At 31.6% G+C, this 21,435-nt stretch overlaps 2 protein-coding genes and 1 pseudogene across 2 annotated transcripts; 1 reads left to right on the forward strand and 2 right to left on the reverse strand.

The window, feature by feature from the left end:
• Nucleotides 1-615: 615 nt before the first annotated feature.
• LOC108214843 (cytochrome P450 72A397-like) lies at nucleotides 616-3,600 on the reverse strand. The gene is made up of 5 exons (XM_017387059.2): nucleotides 3,206-3,600; nucleotides 2,148-2,365; nucleotides 1,752-1,999; nucleotides 1,255-1,633; nucleotides 616-1,162 (listed from the first exon to the last, which is right to left on the reverse strand). The coding sequence occupies exons 1-5, from the start codon at nucleotides 3,480-3,482 to the stop codon at nucleotides 734-736; spliced, it is 1,551 nt and encodes a 516-aa protein (XP_017242548.2). The 5' UTR covers nucleotides 3,483-3,600; the 3' UTR covers nucleotides 616-733.
• A 9,145-nt stretch (nucleotides 3,601-12,745) lies between these two features.
• LOC135151370 (glycerophosphodiester phosphodiesterase GDPDL3-like) lies at nucleotides 12,746-17,562 on the reverse strand (annotated as a pseudogene).
• Nucleotides 17,563-18,212: 650 nt separating this feature from the next.
• On the forward strand, nucleotides 18,213-21,061 carry LOC108212212 (cytochrome P450 72A397). The gene is made up of 5 exons (XM_017383938.2): nucleotides 18,213-18,489; nucleotides 19,423-19,640; nucleotides 19,794-20,041; nucleotides 20,153-20,534; nucleotides 20,633-21,061. The coding sequence occupies exons 1-5, from the start codon at nucleotides 18,213-18,215 to the stop codon at nucleotides 21,059-21,061; spliced, it is 1,554 nt and encodes a 517-aa protein (XP_017239427.2).
• The last annotated feature ends 374 nt before the right edge of the window (nucleotides 21,062-21,435 follow it).

The raw sequence follows: 21,435 nt of genomic DNA on the forward strand, positions 1-21,435 counted from the left end.
TAGGAACTTTTTTCAAGCGAACCTTCTTGAATTCTTTCATCAACTCCTGAGTAATGTGCATGTATAGGTTAGTCCTTCATATCCTTGCTAGAATCCCCACATTGACATGATGAACTAGAACAATAACGTTCCGAACTTTCATCTCCAAAGGCAGAGATAATCCACCGATTAATACCTTATACTCCGCATCATTATTAATTGTTGAGAATCCTCGATGAATGGCACTGACCAGACGATTTCCTAGTGGACTAATCAAGACTATATGCACTCGAGCTTCATCTCCATTGACCGCTCCATCTACATGCAAGTTCCACCAAGTATCATCATCCCCTGAACTTGGCTCCTTGAACGACAGATCAAACAACTTTGATACACCACCAAGCTCTCAAACTCAGAGCTTCTTGATTTTCTTAAGAGTCTTGGCTATAATGATGATGCCTCCAGAATTGGAGCTCTACAAAGATTCCAATTGAAGAAAGAATGGAGCTTGTACTTTATTTATTGGTAATTGTAAAAGGTAATCGATATTTATTCATCCAAACTGCTGTTTGTGCAGAGAATACGAATCACAGATAGTGGCATTAAAAATGTAATTTCAGCTACAAATTTGAATACTGGTCTTTAAAATCATGTTTATTTACTGGACATGGTAACTCCACTCCATATAAGCGTTATATAATTGGCTTGCTATTTTACATCACATCATGACAATCTAGATATTCATAAGTGCCAATTAAAGCTTGTGTAAAATCAAGCTAGCACCGTATTCTGGTTGGAGGGTAATTTTATTGACAGGTGCATGCTTATAGGATGGTGAAAGCTCAAAAGAGAACTTTCTTAATATCATGGCCATGGCTAGTTTTGCTTCCACTAAAGCAAAGTTTTGTCCAATGCAAATCCTTGGCCCTGCACCGAACGGGAAAAACGCAGCTACATGATTATTTGTGGCCTTTGAAATACCTTCTGAGAATCTTTCAGGATTAAACTCTTTAGCGTCAGCGCCCCAAATAACGTGATCACGATGAATTTGATTTATCGGCAATAAAATTTGCATTCCTGGTAGTAAGGTCATATCTCCCACTGTAATTTCCTTGTTTATCTGTCGAACTAGCCCAGATACTGGCGGATATAATCTCAAAACCTCGTACAGAATCATAGTCAACTGCGGTAAACAAAAAAGAAAAGGGATATAATTACTACACCATAAAAGTCTTTTACGCGCTTTAAGTTGCATGAAACATAAAGTACACTTACAGTTTTCAGATGATTAAGATGACTCATATCAGCTTTGCCATCCCCAATTATTTGCAGTACCTCTTGTCTAGCCCGATCTTGCCAACCCGGGTACAAACTTAATAAGACCATTGTCCACACAAGCAAAGTTGAGGTGGTCTCTTGGCCAGCAAAATAGAACACCTTGCATTCCTCAATTACATCTTCAATACTCATTCCAACAATTCTGTTTCCCTGTCTCACTTCTTTAGAGTTTGCTTCCAACAATATTCCCAACAAGTCTGTGCTATCCTCTCCTGCTTTCATGGCCTTCATCTTTTTTTCAATAATACCTCCTAGTACAAATCGTACTTCTTTGTCTATTTCCTTCATCCTCTTGTTCCTCTTAGTTGGTAAATACCTGAACACAAAATTGGTGACTTCTTGATTCGTTCCCTTTGTGTACATTTTTCCATAGAATTCAAACAATCAAATTTTACAATATTCCTATAATAAGTAGTCATATAGTAAGACTTTACCTCAATCCAGGTAGATAAACTGATTGCACAGCCTTAAATCCGTGGTCAGCTTGTTCTGTTTGTAATTCAAATACCTTCTGTCCCTCTTGATAGCTACTCCCGAATGCAGTACGTGAAATGACGTCACTCGTTAATGTTTGAAGCGACGGCCAAACATCTATCTCACATGAATTTCTCCCTTCCCCTATCATTTCTATCCATTTTACCGTCATCTCATAGCAAGACAAATCAAATGCTGGTAACATTCCCTGAGAACACAAGAAAATTTATCAGATAATTAAAGCAGAGCATGCACAAACTCTGTTCTTTGTTTCATATCGTGCAATACATACTTTGCGCTGGAATTTTTATGACTATATGGCATGCAAAAATACTAGAAGTTAATTAAATCATTACCTTCAATTTTTCAGCATGGAAAGCAGGATTGAGAAGTCTTCTGTGTGTAGTCCACTTACTGCCATCAAGCGATGGAAGGCCTTCTACGAATATTTTAAAAATTGGGTGTATCTTAGGCTTTGGATATTTAAAATTATTATTCAAAACCTCTTTTATGGTTTCAGGATCCATAATCAATATCCTTGGCACTGGTCCAGCCCAGAAGAAGCTCCTTTTACCTGCAAACAAACATACTAAATGTTAGATACAGTCTGAATGACAAAACATTTTATTATGAACCTTGCAAATTTAGGGACTAGAAGGCGGGATTTTTTTGGCAACACAGCGACTCTCCATATCCCTTTGGAATACTCAGATTTTTGAGAATACTTGGTTTCATTTTGTCCGTTTTCATTCACCCCAACCCAATATAACATTAGATGTAGGCTTGTAGCTATCAATACATATATCTTTCAATGTTGAACAACTCACCAAGTTAAAATCACTTTCTGTGTAGTAAGAGTAAAGAGTGCATAAGTCAAAAGAAGTGTTTATTGTTTACAAGTGACAAGTTATTCATAAGTGAAAAATAACTTGTAATTTATATATATATATATTTTTGACAGAGTAATTTATATGTTTGTTGAAATATTATTTACATCCTATCGGATATAGAAATTATTAATATAATAATTCATATTATAATTTATTTTCTAAAGTGGTTAATACATTTTCGTAAATCCAAATATTCAAAATAAAAATAAATCACTTAAAATAACTAGGATTTTGAATTTTTCAAACTCTCGGTTATAAGTTGGAATTTGGCTTATCATCTTATAAGTAATTTACAAAAATGTTAGGTAAGCTTCTCCTAATTGATAAATCAAGAATAAGCTGGTAAAACAAGGATAGCCGAACAACGCCATTATTTAGTCCAAAATCAACTAAACAACAAGTTGACATTCAATTAAGTTGGATCTGATCAAACATGACGAATATAGAACAAAGAATAACTTGTAGATATCAGCATGTTGATATTCCTCAATATTCAACTGTTTGAATTAAAGTGATCTACGTACCGTATTCGCGGACGAGCTTGCATAGAAAGGGAGTGGTGCGAGCAGGAACATCATGGGAGATGGGAATGGGGTTGGATCTTGTCGCCATTAACATAGACATGTGTTCCTTGGTATCTCCATACAGAAAGCGATAAGAGTGGCCTTGAAAGCCTTGTTTCTTGAGGTGTTTTTCGAATTTTTTTGGCCTGAACCAGACCCAGTTGAAAACTCTCCATGCTACAGTTGTAGCTGCAACCACTAATATTGCTACTGCTATCTCTGATAAGCTCAACGCCATTTTTATTCACTCAAAACTCTCTCGTACTGGCTGCTTTTTATATAGCAAGTGGTCTGATGGGTGAAATATGAAAAATATGAAATGGTCCAGAGTGTGGATCAAGAAACACGCACTAAAAAATGTGGGTCCAAAATCAATAAAAAATTTAATAAATATTAATTTAATAGTTGGGATTGGGACATAAACATAATTTTCAGATAAAACGAACAATTGAGGGCGTGTTTGTTTCGTAGAAGCAGGAGTTGCTTCTGGCTTCTACTTCTCTTGACCCGTTTGTGTAAATAAGTGGAAACACTTTTAAGAAACTGAGAATGCTAGCTTCTCTCTCACGGTTTCTACTTTTTTTCCAAACACTTTATTAACTTATTTACTTCTCATTTCTATTCCACTTCTTTAGTTTAAGCAAGAAATCACTTCTTTTAAGCTAACCCAAACGGCCCCGGAATGTGTTAAGAGATTCAAAACAAATATTTGAAAATTGGAGGAGTATGATATTCGTCAGCCATGACGTTTACGAGTGGGAGCAGACGAGCCGTGATGGTCTTGCTTTTTTTAAGCTGTACTTGTTAATAATAATCTCTCACAAATTTCAATATCATTTGGACCCTTTTGAGAGTGATTTGGCCGGCCCTTTTCTTTCGTCGGCACTCCTTTTTTAGCGTTTTTCTGAATACATTAGTTTATACTACTAAAGATATGTTTCATGGTATAGTCGGTGTTTTAAAAATGTCGATTTAACCGATTAATCCCTGATCAGTTATCAATTCGATTTTTGAAATCCGATTAATCTTTATAAATTATTCTCAATTGAAGTATATATAATAAATTATTAAAATTGAATACTATATTACTTTAAATACGAACAATTATAGAATTTACGATATAATAAATATATTTGTTATTAAATAACTAATTTAATAATAACTAAGTATTAAAAATAATATTTTAATATTAAAATACAACCGATTTTCAGTCCGATTAATCCCCGATTTCTGATTAATCTTGAATCGATAACTCAGCCGATTTGATCCAATTCCCGACTTCTATAACACTGGTTATAGTTTGCAATTATATCCATCAATAAAAATTTATCGATCAAATAATAAGCAGCAGAGATCTTTCAGTAAAATCTCACCTGACACATGACAGGTTTATATATTTATAATTTGTTATTTCAAAATTTAGTAAAAGCGATGGAGCTATAATTGAATATTAGAATATGCAGAATATTACTAATAACTCAAGAGCATCTCCAACCACATTAGCAAAAAAAATTAGCTAAAATATAATAAAATATAGGTTTGCTAAGTTATGGATAACCACAAATGTGTTTTATTCCAATCATGTTAGCTAAAATTGATAGCTATATTTAAAAATAATATTCTATCATTGATTTTCACCCAAAAAAGTATGAAACTGGTGGGAAGGTGTGGGGGAGGGGAGATGGAAAATGGAGGGAGATGACGTGGATCACCTTACAGATCTATAGCGGATTGTAAATATGGAGAACCAAGTCTGATTATCTAAAAGTTTTTTTAGTTACAGACATGGGTTGGAGAGGGAGTTTAGTACTGGTTGGAGATGCTCTAAAATCTAGAAATTAGGCTAGATTTTAGGATGCTCTACAAGAGAATTTTTCATCTATATGAGGAAAAGTATACGAGCTTATCTCAAATACATGCAATTTTCGAAATTTTTAGTGACAAAAGAGATATGCAATTAGCTGGTTATATCATATACTAGTATGAGCTTATTCTCAAAAAATTTAATATTAACGAGTAGATATATAACTAGCTGGTTAAATAAAGAAATGTTTGAATATGACAAGAAGAACTACTTTAATCAGATCCTCCATTAATATTAGAGTTTATTCTAAACGCAACTCATTGGATTTCTCAAAATTCACTTTTAAGCATATACTTTATATAATTATACTTTGCAGCCTGTTGGTTCGTTTGACGCGTCACTTTGCACCCATTTCGTTAATTTTGGTTAAAAGTCTCGAGGTAGTTTGGGAAATTTTAAAAAAGTTAATTTAACCAGATTTTATTTAATTTTTTTGACCCTCTAAACGTTATTTTTTGAAAAATCTTAAAAAACGAAAGTTGTAGAGAACGAAAAAATCTTCTTAAAACAATAAATTCAAAATTATTGAAATCTTTTTTGTAATTTTTTAATAAATTACAAAATTCAAAGATCTTGTAAAAATTCGTAATAAATTCAATCAATTTCATATTTTAATGATTTTTTATGATTCGGAAGATTCTTTCGATTGCCTATAACTTTCGTTCATGTTTTTTCCACATATTATGTTTCAAAATATTTTCGAAATAATGTTTACAACTCATTTTTTTGTTTTAAATTCAATTAAAATAGGTTTTAATTGATTCTAGCTTCCATATAAAATTTGAAAATTATAGGCAATTGAAAGTGTTTTCCAAATCATCAAAAATCATCGAAATCGAAAATTAATTGAATTTATTACGACTTTTTACAAGATATTAAAATTTTGTAATTTATTGAACAATTACAAAAAAGCTTTCAATAATTCTGAATTTTATTGTTTTAAAAAGATTTTTTCGTTCTCTACAATTTTCATTCTTTAAGATTTTTCAAAAAATATCGTTTAGAGAGTAAAAAAAATAAATAAAATCTGGTTAAAATTAATTTTTTTAAATTTCCCAAACTACCCCCGAAACTTTTAACCTTAACAGCCAAAATTAACGGAAAGGGTGCAAAGTGACGCACCAAACGAACCAACAGAATGCAAAGTGCGATTATATAAAATATATGCCTAAAAATGATTTTTCAGAAATGTAGGGGGTTGCGTTTTGCAATAAACTCTTAATATTACTTACCACCTATTGATTTACAGCCGAAACTTCTAAGTGAAATGTTTAGCAAAATCCAAAACTTTGTGTTCTCTTACTACTCGTAACAGAGAAAATGTTTAACAGATGTATTTTTCTAAGATTTAAATAAATTTTATATAATTTATTGATTTTATTGGATTATACCTAATTTTGATTTATGTGAATTCTAGATAATCACATAATTGCATCATATTTCAAAATTTTATGAATTTTTGTGTGAACTCAAATGTCTCGTTTTCTTAAATTTAATTGGTAATGTATGATTAATTTCACTTCAACTGAGCACGGTTAGATAGCTTCTCTGTCGTTAGAGATCCTAGTTCCCCTACTCACCCGAGAATTTATTAGAACAGATAAACCATATTTGAAACAAAAACTAAAAAAAATCAATCCTTGCATGCACATAAATCACCCAATTAAAATTAGTTATCTCTCTTCCACGTCATTTGAAAAAAATTGGAAATATAATTATAAATCATCCAATTAAAATTAGTCATCTCTCTTCCACATCATTTGAAAAAAAAAAAGAGAATATAATTTGAGTTACGTAGAATTACTCAAAAGAAAAATGCTAAGTACCCAAAAAAGCTTTCCTAAATTCTTTTTCGTCAAATGTAATTGGCAACATGTAATTAATTCAACTTAAACTAACAATAACAGGACTCGTGTATACACATAAACCACCCAAATAAAATTATTCATGTGTCTACATAATCATTTGTGACAAAAGATTTTGAGAACAGAATTTGAGAAACGTAGCATTACTCATCTTAAAATACACTAAACAAACTCATAAATTTATCATTTTAAAAATCCAAAAAAATCCATTAATATTTGAATATTGTCAGACTTAATAAATCTGAAGTGATTCCAATTGAATATTGTAATATTTTTGAGCATAATTTAATATTTAGATTGAATATCACCAAATTTTGTAACATTATTTAAAAGTCTAATTGATTATCCTAATATTTTGACAAACTTTTTAAATCTGAATTGAATATCCCAAATTTTATAAATAAAATAATTCTTTAAATTATCAATTGAGTACACCATTAAAATTTGTTGTTTTATGTTTATAAGTTTGGAAAAGCCATCTTACGTGATCTTTAAGCAGGCCGCGAGGAATTGCTTTTATATTTAAGTTGAAGGGTACGTGAAACACAATTTTACGTGTAAGAAAGTAGAAACTAGAAAGGCACGGGGTCCAAAAAATGTGGTACAATATGCATATGTGAATTGTGAGATGACTCATGATATGAATATAATTTGGCCGACTTGGCTAATAACTACTCCCTCCGTTTCTTTTTTCTTTTCCTGTTTGTGATGTCAGTACTGTTCATAACATGAGACAAATTACTAATTTACATCTAATCTATAAAATTAAATATAGTCATGAGTGATCTTGTTAGATTCGTATTCACAAGTACTTTAATACAGTGAAGTTTTTATATTTAATGCTACTACTAAATGAAAGATATTAACGATCGAAAGTGTATATTGGCAAACGTGAAAAGTACAAATAAGAAAAGTATTTAGAGACGGAGGGAGTATTGTCGTTGAGTGGGTCCGGATGTGAAGACGTAAGAGCATCTCCAATAGCCTCTTCATAGTGGTTCTTAAATTGAAATTTGAGGAGGATGATATTTTTTCTTGCTCCAATAGCCTCTTAGTTGCTCTTAAGTTTACTAAATTTCTCCTCTCTCTCCTCACTTTTAAGAGCTACTAGTCACTTTTAACTAATATTTTATAATAAATTTGTAACCACACATTCTCTCTCCATCCACTTTCTTTTGTACTTTTATGCACATAACTTACTTTTAATAATATAAAGGGAAAATAGATTTTTTTGTCACTGAACTTATTATGTTTTTAGAAACTTGCCACTCAACTAAAAAAATTTTCCGTTTAGTCACTGATGTGAGGTTTGGATTTGTTTTTAGTCACTAACTTAGGTTCGGATATGATTATTAGCATTGTGATAATTTTTTGTAGCATCATTAATACATAGTGATAGTATATAATTTTTTGCTAATATGGTGTATGTTTATATCTTTGTATATAGCAATAATAACATAAAATGAGGTGATATAATATTAAAATCAGGAAAAATCGTAATTAGAATTCTAGAAATTCATTAAATCATCAGTATGGAATCAATGACTTCAAATAATTTATGCTCTCCATGATAAAATAAAGTCTAATTGAGTGATACGATGCATCATCTTTCACTATTAAAGTTTCAATCACCTAGTTCAGCCTAAGATCTCTCTTAAATTTATCCTCATAATTTTTAATAACTTTATCTTATTATAATTATCAAGATAAAGATAAATAAATAGAGAGGAAAACTTAATTTTCGATGATTTATGAGATTTTCTTTTTGCGTATAAAAATTTAAATACTAAATTTTTATTCGGAAGAAAAAATAAAATAATTTATGAGAGTACACTTTTAGAAACCGTAAAATGCGTGTTTAACTCTTATCACCGAAGATAAACGATCTTGGCCTCTTGGGTACATAAAAGTACTATATATAAAGATAGACATATATCAGATCATCAAAATATTACAGGTTATCACTATATTTTAATAATACTACAAAGAATTAATATAATGGTAATAATCAAATCCGAACCTAACTTTAGTGGCAAAAAAAATTCTGAACCTAACATCAGTGGTTAAAAGGAAAAAAAAATTAGTTGAGTGGCAAGTTTCTAAAAACATAATAAGTTCGGTGACAAAAAAATCTATTTCCCCTAATATAAAACAAAATAAGGAGTGAACATAAGTAGTATTGTTGGAGTTGAACCCACTTTAAATCACTTAAGAGTTAATAATTTATATTATACTTGCCTTTAACCCCGTGCAAAGCACGGGCGGGTATATGATTCGTAATTTATTAATTATAATTTAATTCTTAACACCATTTTATTAGTATTTTAGTATTAATGAATTGGATTTTAGTTAAATTATATTAACCAACTCGTTATATCTTCCAACGGAAATTTAGCTTTCACAATTTATTATCTATCTATAAATATTTTTCTATATTAATATGTGACAATTTATTATTCAATTTAAATCAAATTTTTCATATTTCATATATCTTCATAATGGCTCGTGTTTGTAATGAAATAGAATACGTAAGTGTTAAATTTCGAGTAGAACACGTGATAATTAAAAAGTAGCGTCTTTAATTATTTATATGTATTTTAAACAAAAGATATTCAAAATTGTATATTTATAATTAGTTATACGTTTATCTATAAGTAATTTTTAATATTAATATATGTTATTAACAGTAGTTTCATCTTTTTTTTTAACTAATTACAAATTATATTTAAAAAGATATTAATATACATAAGGAGTGTTTTTAGTATATGAAATTGTTTAATAGATATCTACTTGTAGACTTTTAGTTTTAGAGGAGAGTACCAAACAAAAATTTTGTACGACTACAAATTATACCTATGTTGGCTTTTTATAGTATAGTATAGATTTAAGAGTGGGTTAGGAGACTATTGGAGATGCTCTAGTAGATTTGATATTATATTTATTTTGAATATGATAAAATAGTTTTGAAAATTGATCTTTTCTTTAATCCTAGTTCTAGAAACAGTTTTCAAAAATGTATCTTCAGTGATTGACTTTCATTAGAAATTGAGAAAATCAAAATAATAATGAAAATAGAGAACAGTTTGACACTACATCTTAACATATTCGGACTGAGTGCATTCTAAAAGTGTTCAATTTGCATTCGAACTTGTGGTTATAATGCTAGTTGACTAGAGTTTCTTGAACACTATAACATACAATTATTTTATGCGAGCTTTAATTATTTTTTATTTACTTTAAAATTTGACGTACATGTTACCCAAAAAATTAAAAGTTCGACTCAGTTTAATAAATCAAAGTTATTAAGATACATTTTCTCGATTGTTATATTGATGTTTGTTCTATAAATTTAACAAATTTTAAAACTTCATAAATGAAAATGCAAGGAATATTTTATTACTTAACGATGATAAGAATACTTTAAAAATTTTTAACTGAACCTCGTCCAAAAAATATTGGAAAAATTCAATGAATACCGTAAAAATTCAATGAATACCCATAGTCACTGAAGACAAATTAATTAAATGATGCTAAAACTTGAGAAAGATAGTTCCTATCTCTATGTTGCAATCAGTTTTCTGCCGGAGATGTAAAGCCCGATATGATTTGCAAGAAGAACGCAAGGGATTATTCCTCGATTCAGTGAGAATAAGCCAGTCGGTTTAGCTGAATAATAATGAAAACTGCAAGGATTTGTGTGTATATCAGTGAATAATGAAGTAATGTTACATGTGTATTTAAAGAGCTAGAAACGACTCCCTATGATGTGCCCGCCCGATGCGGGAGTGAGAAAACGGTTCCGCTAATATTGGAGGGAACGTGGATGTTGGGAGCATCTTTCTTCTATTACGGGACCATAATTCAAAAACCTCGTGGGCTAATCCGAATGGGCTTCCACCCGTTACTTGTAAGTTGTGTGAGGACCTCTCAGCTTCCAACACTCTAATTTCTACAATTATTACATCCAATAAAAAGTAGAATAAAAAATATAATATCCGTTGGCCTTATATATATATATATATATAGGAAAAAGTTCTACAACCACAGTTGGATATGGTGGCTTATCCAACCAACCCATCTTTAACCGTTAAAAATAATAATCAACAGTTAAAAAATGTGTGCTTACTCTATATTATATAGCGTAATTTACGCTATATAATAGAGCGTATACGCTCTATTATAGACTCACTGTTTTTGTGTGGCATTTTGATGTTACCATGTGTGACCCTAACTGTGCGAATGCTGGTTTGTATTCTCTTTTGTCCTCACTCTTTCACAAGATAAATCAAGTATACGTGTTCTATTTTCATTTGCTACTCAACAAAATAGATGGCTATGTATGAGTACACAAAAAGAGCGACTCAACTATATTTGACGCCCTAAACGGATATTTATAGGAGGCATTTTCTATATATAAAAATATTTTTTTATTTAAAATAATGTATATTTTAGATTATTATAAAATTATGCACACAAATTATTTATGGCAAGATGATAATTAATTATATTTTCATCTTACACAAAATTTAATTCCCATTTTATATGTTGTTCTTTTTATTTATTATTAGATTTATTTGTATAATGATGTAACACTTCAACTAATTAAATATTACAAAAGTACGTACTATAACACAAAAAATAGAAATCACATAATTTATAATAATGTAAAACTTATGAAAAATAAAAAAAATATTATAGCTTTGAATAATAAATTTTATTACATTTAGTAAATACTTAATACAATATCTCTAAAATAATTTAAAATCAATTGATTCATTTAATTCTTATTTTTTAAGATATTTTTTGACAGAACTCATTTTTAAGTTAATCTTATTTATATTTATGAATATTTGTTTTAGATATTTTTTTTTTCATATTAACAAATAAAAGTTTAATTTTTATTATCTTCTTCAAACTTCTTCCAACTCCGGAAGCTTCAGTAGGTTTAATAGAGTCCTGTAAATGTGGAGTGTGAAATCCATAAGAAGTAGCAGACTAGGACGTGATAGCACATCTAAAATTAATTAAGATGGGCAAGACATTGAACATCTAAAACTATACCTGCAGAGAGCTAAGATAATACGCTATATTATATCTCAGAGGGAACATGTGATGCAGTGTTGGTCTATCTGTACTTACTCTATATAATATAGCGTAGGTTCAGATTTTTTTTAGTTGTAGGCGAAAAACCCTAAGTACAAATTAAGATACTTACTCTATATAATATAGCGTATACGCTATATTATATAGTGGAAGTCATTCAATCTGACCGTTGATTATCTATTTCGAGGGTTAAAAATGGGTTGGTTGGATAATAAAACATATCCAACTATGGTTGTAGAACAGGTCCCATATATATATATATATATATATATATATATATATATATATATATATATATATATATATATAGGCTAATGATCAAATACAAACCAATCTTAAAATAAAAACTAAAAACCACTATTGCAACTCTTCTAATTACTAAAGGCACTCACCTACTCTTATAACCCAGCATAATAACCTCCCATCCACATCTGCCCAAGATCTCTCCGCTCCTTCCACCTCTGCTATCCCACCCAAGCCAACACTACCACCCACCTCACCGTCCTCATTTCACCATCTTCTTTACCAATTCTCACACTCTCTCCCCGTCATCACTATCCTCGTCATATCTCCGCCATCACCAACTGCTGTACATTTTAGTGATATTCACTTTAGAAATTAGTGATATTCGGTGTAGAAATTAGTGATATTCATTATAGTCTCCAGAACTTAATGAAAACTTCCAGATTCGTTCTTATTTGTTGACTCTGGTGGTGGTGGCGGTGGTGGTGGCGGTGGTGGGGATGTAGGTGTGGACATGGAGAGGGCGAGGGCATAGAGGATGCAGGGGTGGGGTTGAGATGTCGGAGGTGGAGGTCGAGGTGGAGGTATGGCAGAGGTAGGGGCTGAGGTAGCGCGCGGAGGTGAAGGTGGTAGTGGTAGAAGTCGAGGTGGGGATGGTGATGACAGAGGTCGAGATGAAGGTGATGGAAGAGGTGGAGGTGGGGTGGCTGTTGATATAGTTATAGAAATCGATGATTTATGTTGTGCAAATTAGTGATGTTCGCTTTTAAAATTAGTGATATTCGCTTTATAAATTAGTGATATCCGTGAACTCGAGAGCAGAAACTCACATTTGTTGTGTTTCAAAACACCTGTAAACGAGAATATCATACTTTAAAACAGATAAATTTTGCTCAAAACACCAATAACATGCTGTAATTACATCTTGAAATCGAAGAAGATGAAGAATGAAGAGAAAGTGGGTTTGTGTTAATATGTAAGAGTTTGTATATATACTTCGTGTATATTTCAGAATTATGTTAGAACGATGGGCGCCAGTTGTAATAGCGTGGGTTGGGCTGATATATGTGTGGGCTGGCTGTAATTTTTAGTTTGTAGATTAAGATGGTTTGTATTAGAATAAGACTCTCTCTCTCTCTCTCTCTATATATATATATAGGGGAGGGTTCTGGTACAAACTTACAAACTTACAAACTTTTATTGTTCAACACATATATAACTCGAGTTCAACATTTTTTAAGAAATTTTGTTGAACATCGATTAAAATTGTGTTAGAGAAGTACATAAACTAATTTTTCTGTGTAAAAACTAAGTTAAAAGTATTATAAAACCAATATTTATCTTTCTAGACCCTACCCAAACCCCAGAGTTATAGTTTAAGCATCTCTATTGATATATTCAACATAATGATAACTAATGTTCTACACCCCATGTTGAACCCCAGTTACAAATGTGTTGAATGCACGATTTATCTATGCGTTATTTTTAAAAATTGTGATTTGTTTTCGAGAATTTTCAACATGTATATTTTCGATAACTAATGACTGATACGATGGGAGAATAAAAAAAATTCAAAAAAAAAGTTTGTAAGTTAGTAACTTAAGAAAATTTTTATTTGATCCTATCCCTATATATATATATATATATATATATATGTATATATATATATATCTAATAATCGGCAATTACATATCAATTATATCACTTTAAAGAACATTACATTGCGGGACAATCAGCTTGTACATCGAAGTTTCGACGTGCTTATCTTCACCGACTTCAGCCATGTTTAGAGGTTAGTTGCTGAACATAACAATTATGAGAAATAAAATTTCAATTATATAGTCGCACATGCTTCGCACGTATTTCACACAGGTTTCAGACGTGTTTCGCACGTTCATCGCACGTTCTTCGCACATTAACTATATATTAGTGTGCCAGAGATTCTGATTCATTACATAAAGTTAGAAAACCATAAACAAAATATATACTAAAAGTTCCAAGTGTGTTTTTCAATGAATTTCATATCACCAACATACTGCCTAAGTATGAAAAAACAAATGCTCATTTACGCTTCAGATTTTGTATATCACTCCATTTGAGGCTGAAGGAGATTATTCCATTACCATCTAGCTCAGAAATATATTTTTTCTAGGCTACTGAACCTTTGAGCAGCCGTGGTTTTTTCCTATGAGGTTTATAGAGCATAGACATAGTGGTGTTCCATCCTTGGTCATTTGAACAGGAAATCAAGAACGTCAGCATCGCCTGATACAACTTGCAAGGCAGGTCAATATATAGTTTTTAGAAAAGAAGAGGCTGTTAATAAAACATCATGTATTAACAACATACCTCGTTCATTGAGAGTTTTGCCCATATAAGAGAAGCACTTTGTAGCATCAAAATTATTTAACATAAGTACTATCATCACTTTCACAAGTACTACGTCTGCATCAAGTCGGATGATAAATAACACATGTCTTTGTGCCCCACGTCCTACGGAGAAAAGTAACGAATTTTGAAAAAAATAACATGTTCCCTCCAGAATCTAGATTCTAGTAAGCTAAGGTATTCGTAGACTAGATAAATATGTAAACAAATTAATATAAGAAGTTACCTATGGCGTCTGACGGAGTTATAGGAAATCTGAAAGCACGCCATCCACAGAAAATTTGTCATTTTAATGAAATTTGGATACTCAGCTACAGGATCATAGTCGTAATCATAAGCAAAAGGTATATCATTTGAAAAATCAAACGCATAAATTTCAAGTCCCTCTTTATGAGCATCCAAGATAGCTGAGGTATGAGGCTCAAGATATAGAACCTTATCTAAAGGCCACATGTAAGTCTTTGGCACTAATATTCCAGAAGAAAATGTTTTGATGAACGCTAGATTCTTCAAGAGAGAAGCATAGGTTTGGATTGTTGAAGGCTCTGTGTCATTCTGTCCTCTGAATCCGAAAATAAGTTTTGTTGGGCTTGGCTTAAATTGTGTAAAAATACTTCATGAAATATAATTCACAATAACACTTTGAGAGGCAGAAATTACAAAGCTTCTCATGCTCAAATTGTGCGGGATGTAAAAAGCATCATTCTGCAAAGCGATCACAAATTATTTGTTTTGATCAGTAGATGATTGATCGAAACAAATTATAATGTAAAATTAGGAATAAATTTATCAGAAAATGACGAGCATACAGTGGTCACCTGAATAATTAACCATAATACCGATGGCTTTAACTCCTATCCAAATCTCTAACAGTAACAACTCGAAATAGGCTTTGATTGAATTGTGGTGGCCGATAGAAATTTCCTTAGGTTACTGTCCAGTTTGCAATTTCAAAGGAACGTTATCATTCAAGAAATTTATTTTAATCATTTCATAAATATCTTGTGAACTCACTTGAAGCACCAATCGTAGGAGTTAAACAATAAGTAAAACCTGATTTACAGGATGTATTTCTTTCTGAGGTCATTAAGGATGAAATCTACTTAAAACCATCCTATTCTATTAGCACCATTCACGAGGTAGGGTTTCTTGATTTTGTTGAACAAGCGCGAAATGTCGGAACCACTATCAAGTGTAAGTTCTAGGAAACAGATTCCGACTCCAACACTTGTTAGTTGCACATCAGACCACAATATCGTAGTTGGCGAACCGGCTTGTAACACCAACTTGTATGCGTCCAAACTAGAATCTGGAAATATTCCAGAGAAGCCATCGCGTGCAATGACTACGGGCGCATCTCCTACCAAATTTGAAAATAAAAATTAAAATTGACAAAAAAATTAACTCAATCAACTGACTCTAATTAAGAACACTTACAGTAACCCGCATTCCGATCAACAAAAGAAAACCGAGACTTACTCGTTAATGTTTTCTACGCGGAAGCCTTATCAACCGCACCAAAGCAACGAATTAAGTGATATTTAAAAATATGTAGGATAATATCAAAGGTATAAGAGGGGACTTTTAACTTCTAATTAGTAGCTAGTATGTCGTATTAGAATTAAAGTGATTATACCAAATTGAAGCGGTAGGATATTATGTAAAATTCGTTAAATTTGTAACATATTTTACTTCGATGGTATTGAATATATTTGTTGGTTATAATTAAAAAAATAATATATTATTAATATTGTACAGGTTAGTAGAAGCATATTTCATGGTCCGTGTAAAATATAAAAAGAACACATTAGTAGAAGTATCCTCTATGCGATAGCAACATGCATCAACATGTTTTGTTTTAGGGGTTGTTTGATAAATCTGAATAAAAAATGCTGAGTCATTAAATTTGCTGAATACACTGAATGAAAATTTTATCTGAATGAAAAATTTACTGAAAAAAATTATTGTTTGATAACAATCATGTTAAAATATCTGAATGACAATATATTTATCATTTTACCCTTATAATTCCAAAATACATCATAAATCATCCAAAATTATAAAAATTTATCCAAAATTATAAAAATTATACTTTTATCCAAAATTATAAAAAATTTAACATCATAAATCATCCAAAATTATAAAAAGATTTATAATTGTGGATGATTTATGATGTTAAATTTTTTATAATTTTTATAATTTTGGATAAAACTATAATTTTTATAATTTTGGATGATTTATGATCTATTTTTATAAAATTTTTATAAAAATTATAATTTTGGATAAATTTTTATAATTTTGGATGATTTATGATGTTAAAATTTTTATCCAAAATCATAAAAAATTTATCAAAATTATAAAAATCAGCTAAAATTTTTATAATTTTATAATCCAGATATCAAGATTAATCAACTCCTCTTTTAAAAAAAAGTGATGTGCACATGAAACAGCACCCGCATAAACACAGAGAACAGGAAGAGTGAAAATAAAGGGTTGGGTTAGAGGATATATATTGAAAAAACCCTATTCAGAGTCTCTCTTACCGAATAAGACGAATAAGAGTATGTTTTAGTTTCATTAAGTATGTTTGATAATCTATTAAAAAATTAATTCTCTGACCGAATAAGTAAAATGATCATTAAGATGCTATTAAGAGTTATCAAACACCCCTTAGTCTTTTAGTGGGGCAGGCTCTGGATGAGTTTCTGGTTGTAATGTCTTCTTCCGCCTCTCGTTGGAGGTGTCTTCAATAACCGTGCTTATCTAAAAAAGGAAAAACAGAAAAACTAACACGTAAAAAAAATAAAAATAGAACAACGTATGACTTTACCAAGGAACTCATAAAAAGCACTCATCTTTTAATGTATAATAAATAAAAATCGAAGAACGTATCCATTATCAATATTTTTTAAAAAATAGAAATGTTTATTTAAATAGAATTTAATAGATTTTATATAATCTACTAAGTTTAATAGATTGTATCTGATCTTGATTTTATATGGATTCTAGATTCTAGAAAAAATATTGCCAATTTGATGTGATTTTTTTTTGCTAAGTAGATTTTTTAATATTTAAGTACAATACTTCTAAATCTCACGAATTTTGGTCGGATTTGAAAAATTTTAAAATAGATTGAACGATATTATGAAATCTATGATTTTGTAAAGTCTAAAAAAAATCCATCAGAATACCATCTCATTTTAATAGATTTTAAATAATTTCAATTGAATATCATCAGATTTCTGAGCATACTTTTAAAATCCTGATTGAATACTACCCAATTTTTTAACATAATGATACATTTTAAATCGGAGCGGAATCCTCATAACCTCATAAATGAAAAAATATCTTTAAAAATCTGAATTGAATATACTCTCTTAAACCATCTGGCACGTGTATAATAATATACTATATAACATTTTGGCCGACATATACTAGTATTAATATATGAAAAATACCAAATTATTTATTACTTTGTTCATTTTCTAAAGTTTTGAGTAAAAAAATGGCGGCCAGCTTCTTAGAGATAGCAATAGCAATAGCAGTGGTTGCAGCTACTACAGTAGCATGGAGAGTTTTCAACTGGGTCTGGTTCATGCCAAAAAAATTCGAAAAACACCTGAAAAAACAAGGATTTCATGGCAACTCGTATCGCTTTCTGTATGGAGATAGCAAGGAAAACATGTCTATGTTAATGGCAACAAGATCGAACCCCGTTCCCATCTCTGATGATGTTCCTTCTCGCACCACCCCTTTTCTCTGCGACCTCGTTCGCAACTATGGTACGTACCTAGCTACTTGATTATTAAGTCACGATGAGCTTTTTCTCGTCAAATATTTATGTTTTTATCATTGTTCTGTATTCGGTTTAGATGATAATTTTACTTTATGTTTTTGCTATCAGCAATTTACGCTCGATTTTGAGTTTAGATCGACTTATGGGTGTGATAATTTGTAGTTTCAATAATATTGAATTTGAATTTATATATTTTGTGTTCGGAATCATAAAACTAATTTTAAATGGTCAATTTCATGTGATATAAATTGAGTTGTGGATTCAAATAATCAAATTTATGCTTGTATCTGAATGTCTTTGATTGAGTCAAACGTAAATTCTTAATGAATTGCTATTGACAACTAGTTCCTATGGATTACAACTTCTTTAGTTGTGCACCGAAATAGGTGTCTGGATTGTAGATTTTACTATGTGACAACCAGGGTCAAATCCTTGTTTAGTTATTGTGCACCGAAAGATAAGTGTCTGAATCGTAGATGTTACTATGTTTGTTGTGCACCGAAAGATAAATGTCTGAATTGCAGATGTTACTATGTGATAACCCGAGTCAAATCCTGAGTTTTTTTAAAAAATCGGGTCAGTCTCAAACTCCTAATCCGAAAATAAGCCGAAACACACCGGCCCAAATGCAGCAACTTGGGTTCATCAGTGATGAACTGTCCGTATGCATTTTCTTTGGGATGCAGTTATGTATTATAGTGTTATTAGTTATTACCATAGGTATATTTTACCTCTAACATAACAGGGTTCAGAATCAAGATGATCTAGTATTTGAAGGAGCTACACTGTGCTGCTCTGTTAAGATTCTAGGACAGATGTGGTCTGCAGATATTTCAGAATCAAAATTTGTGCAACTCTTTTACTTCTTTCATCTCTTTGTTTGATTTTCGACTGTGTTTGAGGTTACTATGTTTTTCAGGTAAAAGAACCTTTTTCTGGGCTGGACCAGCACCAAGAGTAGTTATTATGAACCCTGAAATGGTAAAAGAAGTTTTAAATAAGAATTTCAAATATCAAAAGACAAAGGAACACCCGATGTTTAAGTTATTCATACATGGCCTCCCAACAATTGACGGAAGTGAGTGGACTACACACAGAAGACTTCTTAATCCTGCATTTCACGCTGAAAAGTTGAAGGTAATGATTTAAGTGGCCTCAAATATTGTGCATGCTGCGAAATCATAAAAATCTAATGCGAAGTATGTATTTCATGGTATGAATTTGAGAGAAGAATAAAGTTTGTGCGGCTTTTCTCTAGTTTACCTGGTATGACTATTATTGCTATTGCAGGGTATGCTACCAGCATTCGATTTGTGTTGCTATGAGATGACAACAAAATGGATGGAAATGATAGGGGAGGAGAGAAATTCATGCGAGATAGATGTTTGGCCTTCTCTTCAAACATTAACAAGTGACGTCATTTCACGTACTGCATTTGGTAGTAGCTATCAAGAGGGACAAAAGGTATTTAAATTACAAATGGAACAAGCAGACCACGCATTTAAGGCTGTGCAACCAGTTTACTTGCCTGGATTCAGGTAAATTCTTATTATAGACTTATCAAATGATATGGTAAAATTTGATTGTCTAAGTTCTATAGAAAGTTGTACCCGAAGGAAATGAAAGAAATCACAAATCATTGTGTTCAGGTTCATACCAACTAAGAGGAACAAGAGGATGAAGGAAATTGCCAGAGAAGTGCGACTTTTGCTAGGAGGTGTTATTGAAAAAAAGATGAAGGCCGTGGAAGCAGGAGAGGATAGCTCTGACGATTTATTGGGAAGAATGTTGGAAGCAAACTCTAAAGAAGTCGGACAGGGAAATAAAACTGTAGGAATGAGCATTGAAGATGTAATGGAAGAATGCAAGGTGTTCTATTTTGCTGGCCAAGACACTACCTCAGTTTTGCTTGTCTGGACGTTGGTCTTGTTAAGTATGTACCCGGATTGGCAAGATCGAGCTAGACAAGAAGTGCTTCAAGTATTCGAGGATGGCAAAGCGGATATAGGCCATCTTAATCATCTGAAAACTGTAAGTGCTTTATTTTCGTGCTAATCGAGGTGGAATGGTAGAATTAGCATTTAAAAGACTGTGGCATAACTAAATCCGCTCTCTTTTTTTTGCTGCAGGTGGCAATGATTCTGTATGAGGTTTTGAGATTATATCCACCAGTAGCTGCTCTAATTCGACAGATAAAAGAGGAAATTACATTGGCAGATATGACCTTACTGCCAGGAATGCAAATTGTTTTGCCCATAAATCAAATTCATCAAGATCATGATATTTGGGGCGCTGATGCAAAGGAGTTCAACCCTGAAAGATTCTCAGAAGGTGTTTCAAAGGCAACAAATAATCAGGCAGCGGCCTTTTTCCCATTTGGTGCAGGGCCTAGGATCTGCATTGGACAAAACTTTGCTTTAGTGGAAGCAAAACTAGCCATGGCCAGGATATTAAGGAAGTTCTCCTTTGAGCTTTCACCATCCTATAAGCATGCACCGGTCAATAAAATTACTCTTCAGCCCGAGTATGGTGCTCGCTTGATTCTACACAAGCTTTGATTGGTATTTATAAACATCCATATAAGACTGCGATGATGCAATGTATGCACAATATGTTTGGAAAAGCTTATATAGACTTACCACCTCAAATATAAAGCTAATAAAATGTGATTTTAAAGACCTATATTTACATTGTCAACTTTGAGTTCATCTTATGCGCTGCCTGTCTTTGATTTTCATAGCTTCCACAAAGTGCAAAGTTTATACTGCTTTCTAGTTGTGTTTGGACAAGTCAAATTCATCATGATCATGATATTTGGGCAAGTCTTCATACCTTATTTGCTATGTAGTATTCACTGATTTTGATCATGCCTGTTCAAAATATACTTCTCAGAACAAGAAATGTACTGGCGCTACGTAATTAGAGACTAGAC

This window comes from Daucus carota, chromosome 3 (genome assembly GCF_001625215.2).
Source record: "Daucus carota subsp. sativus chromosome 3, DH1 v3.0, whole genome shotgun sequence".
NCBI lineage: Eukaryota > Viridiplantae > Streptophyta > Magnoliopsida > Apiales > Apiaceae > Daucus > Daucus carota.

What these genes read in the sequence shown, in the direction of transcription:
- LOC108214843 (XM_017387059.2), bottom strand. Translation starts at nt 3,482, where the DNA reads ATGGCGTTGAGCTTATCAGAGATAGCAGTAGCAATATTAGTGGTTGCA. An exon ending in GTTTATCTACCTGGATTGAG is followed by an intron (nt 1,634 to 1,751) that starts GTAAAGTCTTAC and finishes TTTTGTGTTCAG; the next exon opens with GTATTTACCAACTAAGAGGA. An exon ending in ATCTTAATCATCTGAAAACT is followed by an intron (nt 1,163 to 1,254) that starts GTAAGTGTACTT and finishes TGTTTACCGCAG; the next exon opens with TTGACTATGATTCTGTACGA.
- LOC108212212 (XM_017383938.2), top strand. Translation starts at nt 18,213, where the DNA reads ATGGCGGCCAGCTTCTTAGAGATAGCAATAGCAATAGCAGTGGTTGCA. An exon ending in TTCACGCTGAAAAGTTGAAG is followed by an intron (nt 19,641 to 19,793) that starts GTAATGATTTAA and finishes TTGCTATTGCAG; the next exon opens with GGTATGCTACCAGCATTCGA. An exon ending in GTTTACTTGCCTGGATTCAG is followed by an intron (nt 20,042 to 20,152) that starts GTAAATTCTTAT and finishes CATTGTGTTCAG; the next exon opens with GTTCATACCAACTAAGAGGA.